Below are 5,627 nucleotides of genomic sequence, written 5' to 3'. Positions count from 1 at the left end.
TATCTAATGCCTATTTTACAGGAAAGATAATCATTTTGTTACAGAAAAAGCTACAACAATTCAAATTTAAAATAAACTCTAATAGCCCCCTATAAGATCATGTTTGTGATCGAACCATGAGCTTGGATCGAAGATTGAGGAACCAATTCGTGCCAACTACTTTAGTAAATATATCTACAAGTTGATTTTGAGATGAAACATAGTGAACCACTAACGATTGATCTTCAACCATCTCCCATAAAAAATGATAATCAAGATGAATATGCTTCGACCGTTGATGGATGACAGGATTTTGAGACAACAATTGTGCACTAAGATTATCACAAAGGACAATAGGGGGTGAAGTGAGAGGAGCACGTAGCTCACTGAGCAGTTGCTGAACCAAAATTAATTCAGTACTTTCAAAAGCTAAAGCACAATACTCAGCTTCAGTGCTTGAGCGAGCTACAACCTTTTGTTTGCGAGAAGACCAACTAATCAGGTTACTTCTATAAAATAATGCAAAACCATGTTGGGAGAGACTATCATCAATGTTAGATATCCAACCAGCATCAAAAAAGGCTACAAGGCTAGAATCAGACATAGAACGTAGTAAGAGGCCATCATGGATGGATCCTTTTAGATATCGAAGTATGTATTTGACAGCTGACTAATGAGCAGTGGTGGGTGCTTGCATAAATTGGCATACTCGATTGACTGCATATGATATTTCTGGCCTAGTGATATTAACATATTGAAGTACACCAACAACACTACAGTATAAACAAGTATCAGGCAGGGGATCACCAGAAAGAGTAAGTCTTGATCCAGGTTCAGTCGAACTAGAGATAGGCTTTGCATCAACCATGTTAGTTCGATGAAGTAAGTCACGAATGTACCTTCTTTGAGATAAAATGATCCCATTTGATGTTGGAGATACTTCAATACCAAGAAAATAATTTAAGAAACCAAGATCTTTGAGAGAAAACTGTTGATCAAGAGAACGAATAAATGCAGTGATGAAATCACTATCGCTGCCAGTTAGAATAAGGTCATCCACGTAGAAAAGAACGTATTTGTGTGCTTAGAAGTTTGCTGCAAAAAAGGAGAAGAGTCAGATAAAAAAAAGCGGAAGCCAATACCGAGGAGAAAAACCTTTAACTTATTGAACTAAGTATGTGGCACTTGTTTGAGGCCAACTGTATGAACGCCAACTGTATGAACATTACAACCGATCAATGAATCCTATCTTTTGATGACTAGTGAGGCTTCCCTTTTAATATCTATCGTAAACGTGGAAGAGAAAATTCTTCTCTATGATCATACTTATCAACTCATGCAATATACTCAAAGACTTGCTGATCAAGTTGACTAACTTACAGCCTACAGGTGCCTAATTTCCTTAATGTGTTTACTGTGATCCTTAGTTTTGGTATAGAAATTATGCAACTGTTCTTCAAATTGAAGAAGGGAATATGAAGAGGGATGGTTTAGGAGTTGCAATAGTCGGATGCGCAGTTCAGAGCTTCAATTCAGATGTTAATTTGTCAAGATACTACTAGAGGACACAGTGATGTATGTTTCCCCTCTTCAACCCATATTATTGAACAGAAGTTAATCGGCTTTCTGTTTTGGTGTAGGTCTGCTTGTAATGATTCTTTCAAAATGTCTGGGAATACACAGAAACTATACTCATAGTTTCATTGCATAGAATGCCACACTCAATTGTCTGCGACTGGGGAGCATCTCAGGTGCTTTAAATTTTCTAGTTTCCTCGTGTAAATTGTTTTTAGCACATCATTTGTTGGCTAATGCAAAAGGTTTAGTCAATGCTCTAGTGCTATAGAGAAAAGGCCCTTTCCTCCTTACTCGTTGATTAAACACTTCTTTGCATGAACATACTGCATTGTAAGCGCAAAATTCACAATTACCATTAATTTCCCAATGTAGGTCCAAAATAATCTTTTCTTTTGTACACTGGAACTCTTTACAACAAGTGGACTAGGATTTTCAGATGTACTAGCAATGCATCTTTTATGCTGCCATAGATTCTGCCGTGAGTTCATTAAGAGGGTATACTACTTTATTCTGTTATTTGCAACAAATACTTAATGAGTTAAAACATCTGATTATTTTAGTTCATGTAGGAAAAAAATGTTAAACGGCAACAAAGTCATACTTTATTGATAAATCAACTGCGACAATTTCAACTTTAACCGTACTCTCTTGGAGAGTTACAAACTTACACATGCAATTGCAACAACATCATGTTAAGTGGACATACTACTTTAACAGTACTCTCTTGGAGAGTTACAATCTTACCAATGCAACAGTTTTGTCAATTGCAGCATTTCAGGTCCAGGCATCAATCTCTGGAGCTACAACTATAGGACTTCTTACTGTGTGATGACCATTCTCTTCCACCCAAGTGATTGAACCAGATTGTGCTTGATCATCTGCAATGCCTTTGTAACGTATGGTCAGAGTGTAGTCCTGCTTCTGATTTTTCTTCTCAAACACCAAGGTTTGTGGAGAGATAGAAATTGTCGAGTTTTTTGGTGCTATCACTTTTGCTACATATTTAGCTACACCTGCTCCAACATTCGTGACTGTCCTCCTGAATTTCTGCTCCAACCAAGTGTAGTTCCCATTTGGGCTAAAGAGAGCAATAAATGATGGGTAATTGATATCGTCAGATGGATTTGAACAGTTATGTTTATCCAATGATCTAACAATTGTTTTGAATTGATCTTGTGTGAAATTCATGGAGCAGAGAAGGTTCACATAGTCTTGTGGAGTTGCGTCATATATCAGGCCTGGATCAACTGAAAGATTTGGATCAACAAGACCGGCTCCCATAGCCAGTGATGTAGCATCCTTGGTTTCGAGGTAATCTGTGGTCTTGATAGGTTTTTCAGTATTATCCAAAGGGTTGGCAGTGGTCATCATGGCAGATCGAATAGCTGAAGGACTCCAATCAGGATGTGCTCCTTTAAGCATTGCAGCGATTCCAGCAATGTGAGGAGCAGCCATGGAAGTACCTGATTCAAGACGGTAATCACTATCCAAAAATGTATTGACACCAATAACTGCAGCTGAAACATTCGATGGCCAGGCTGCTAAAATTAGCACTCCAGGTGCCACAATATCTGGCTTTGCAACTCGCAGATAGCTTCGCGAGGGGCCTCTCGAGGAAAATCCAGAAACAACTGGAGCAGGCTTTACATCAATATGTGTTTCCTGGAAACTGATGCTAGCTTTGGGTCTAACACTTTTGGTTGCATAGTCTATCACTTGTTTCCCTTCCTTGGTGCTAATCACAACTCCAGGATTTGGAAAAAAATTGGATGACAATGCATCTGGATCATCAGAAATATAGATGGCTCCCCCAAATTTTGATTCAGAGATAGCCACCATTTGGTCCTCTATATCTACTGCATTGCTATAACAAATCATAATGCTACGTCCAGCATTAGGTATTCGGGATAGTGGGTTAGATGAATCACAAGGAGATATACTTTCATTGTAAAGCACCGGCAGATCTTTGATGATGGTTTTCACGGGAAACAAGCTAAATCCAGTAATCTTTACGCCATTCCCAAGAGTTAAAGTCCCATAGAATGATCGATCGGTATAGCATGACGCCACAGTAAAAATCCAAGGGGCTCCATTATTTAATGTTCCCATTTCAGGGCCACTATTTCCAGCTGAAGCAGAGACCAAGACACCCTTCATCATGGCACCAAAAGAAGCTATCGCAATAGCATCTTGATATAATGGAATTCTTACCCACCCATAAGAAATAGTCAGTATGTCAACACCATCCGCAACAGCTTGATCCATAGCAGCAATTAAATCAGAAGTGAAAGTTCCTTCTTCAAAGCTAAACTTATAAACAGCTATCCTAGCTCGTGGTGCCATACCTCTTGCTGTTCCATTAGCATATCCAAAATACGAAGCTCCTTTAGCAAAATTACCCGCAGCAATGGAGGCTACATGTGTTCCATGACCTCTAGTATCCCTGGCAGAATTCATTGAAATATTCACAGTAGGATCGCTAGCCAAAATCCCCTTATTGAAATAATTAGCCCCAATGAGTTTCCTGTTGCATAATGAAGAACTAAAATCTGTTCCTGGCTTGCAAATTCCCTTCCACCTTTTTGGAATTTCAGGCAATCCATCATCACTGAAACTGGCAGATTCTGGCCAGATACCAGAGTCAAGTACACCGATGATTACATCTTGACCAAAACCAGAAACCGGCCATAGCCCGGAAGCAGGATTGAGCTTAAGAAACTCAGAGGTGTGAGTTGTGTGAGCTTCAACAGTCCTATCTTTATAAGCCGAAAGGAAACCTGCTGAATTCTCGAGGGATTCAAGCTCTTCTTTAGACAAAACAGCACTGAATCCATGAATCACATTATCATAAGAATAAACAAGTTTTGGAGCTGAATGGTGATCATTTTCCGAAGTGGGCGCGTCAACCTTGATGGTATCGATAATGGAGGAATGCCAGTTTTGGTGACTAGCGAAAATCTTAGGCATAAAAGATTTGTCCAAATGGACAATGTAAGTTGACCTCTCTGCTGAGGTTCCTAAAAACAAAGAAAGACACAAAATAAACCATAAAAACATGAAAAAAGGTACTCCCATCATAGTTTTTCTTCTGCACTTTGTGTTTTCCCACTATAGCAGAGCCTCCTTTTAATATTCACCTTTATAAACAGCCATAATTGGCTGGTTTTGGGAAGTAGATAATGCAATTGGTTAGCTGTCATTCTCTAAGGCTTGCTGGTTTCTTTGAAAAAGAATAATATGTTTCAGTCAGTGAGCCTGAGGAGACTTTTGCTAGTCTAAATTTGTGTGCTTACTGTGTACCCACTACACAGGAAGAATGTTAAACCATATTTTTAAGTGATCAATTGAGGTTGGAATATATATCAAATAATACTAATGATTAAGTAACAAACAGTATATAAAAGACGATTCTTCTTTCTTTAATGCATGCACCGGATAAATTTTTGCATAAATGCTTTTAAGCTGTTCTACAGTATATCTCCCTTTTCGGAAAGATTTATGGGCATTGTTAAAGAGTCATATTTTTCAAGGAAGTTCTTTAAGCCTAGACAAGTATATCTATGGATTGTCATTGTTTGGAGTCACACATTTTTTATTTAAAGATAAGAAATAGTACTACTAGGATTGGGAATTTGCAGCAAGTTGGTGTTAGTCTCAAGTTACTTTTAAAAAATGTCCCTACCATATTGTGATTGTTTGGGTGTGTCCCACAAAAATGACCCTTCCAAATTGTGATTGATTGGTATGCCCCATATTAAGAAAATGGCCCTACCATATTGGGATTTATTGGGATGTTCCCGCTTCCCAACTGTATGCATGCCCAACCATTTTTCCCAATTCCCAATTGTACTCGCACAAACTCTCTTTTTCTGTATATCTATTTATTCAGTTCTATTGGTGTATGTATACGTAGTTCAGTTGATCAAATCACTTTTAACTTATTGTCTCATTTGGTATATTTTCTTTGTTATTTCATTTATTTCTTATTTAAAATTTTATTGTTAGCTTCTGCATGACACCAAATTATTTTAATCTTAATATATGTAATGATGCATAGTTATTACTATACT

The 5,627-nt window shown here is 38.0% G+C and overlaps 1 protein-coding gene across 1 annotated transcript; it reads right to left on the bottom strand.

Annotated features, from left to right (window-relative positions):
• Positions 1 to 2,136: 2,136 nt before the first annotated feature.
• LOC107843522 (subtilisin-like protease SBT3) lies at positions 2,137 to 5,108 on the bottom strand. Its single transcript, XM_016687832.2, has one exon. It carries the CDS (start codon positions 4,633 to 4,635, stop codon positions 2,332 to 2,334), a length of 2,304 nt encoding a protein of 767 aa, XP_016543318.2. The 5' UTR covers positions 4,636 to 5,108; the 3' UTR covers positions 2,137 to 2,331.
• Positions 5,109 to 5,627: the final 519 nt, after the last annotated feature.

The sequence above is a fragment of the Capsicum annuum genome, chromosome 10, assembly GCF_002878395.1.
Source record: "Capsicum annuum cultivar UCD-10X-F1 chromosome 10, UCD10Xv1.1, whole genome shotgun sequence".
In the NCBI taxonomy this organism is placed as follows: Eukaryota; Viridiplantae; Streptophyta; class Magnoliopsida; order Solanales; family Solanaceae; genus Capsicum; species Capsicum annuum.
The sequence above is the reverse complement of the archived record's forward strand: the minus strand, read 5'-3'. Positions and strand labels throughout refer to the sequence as shown.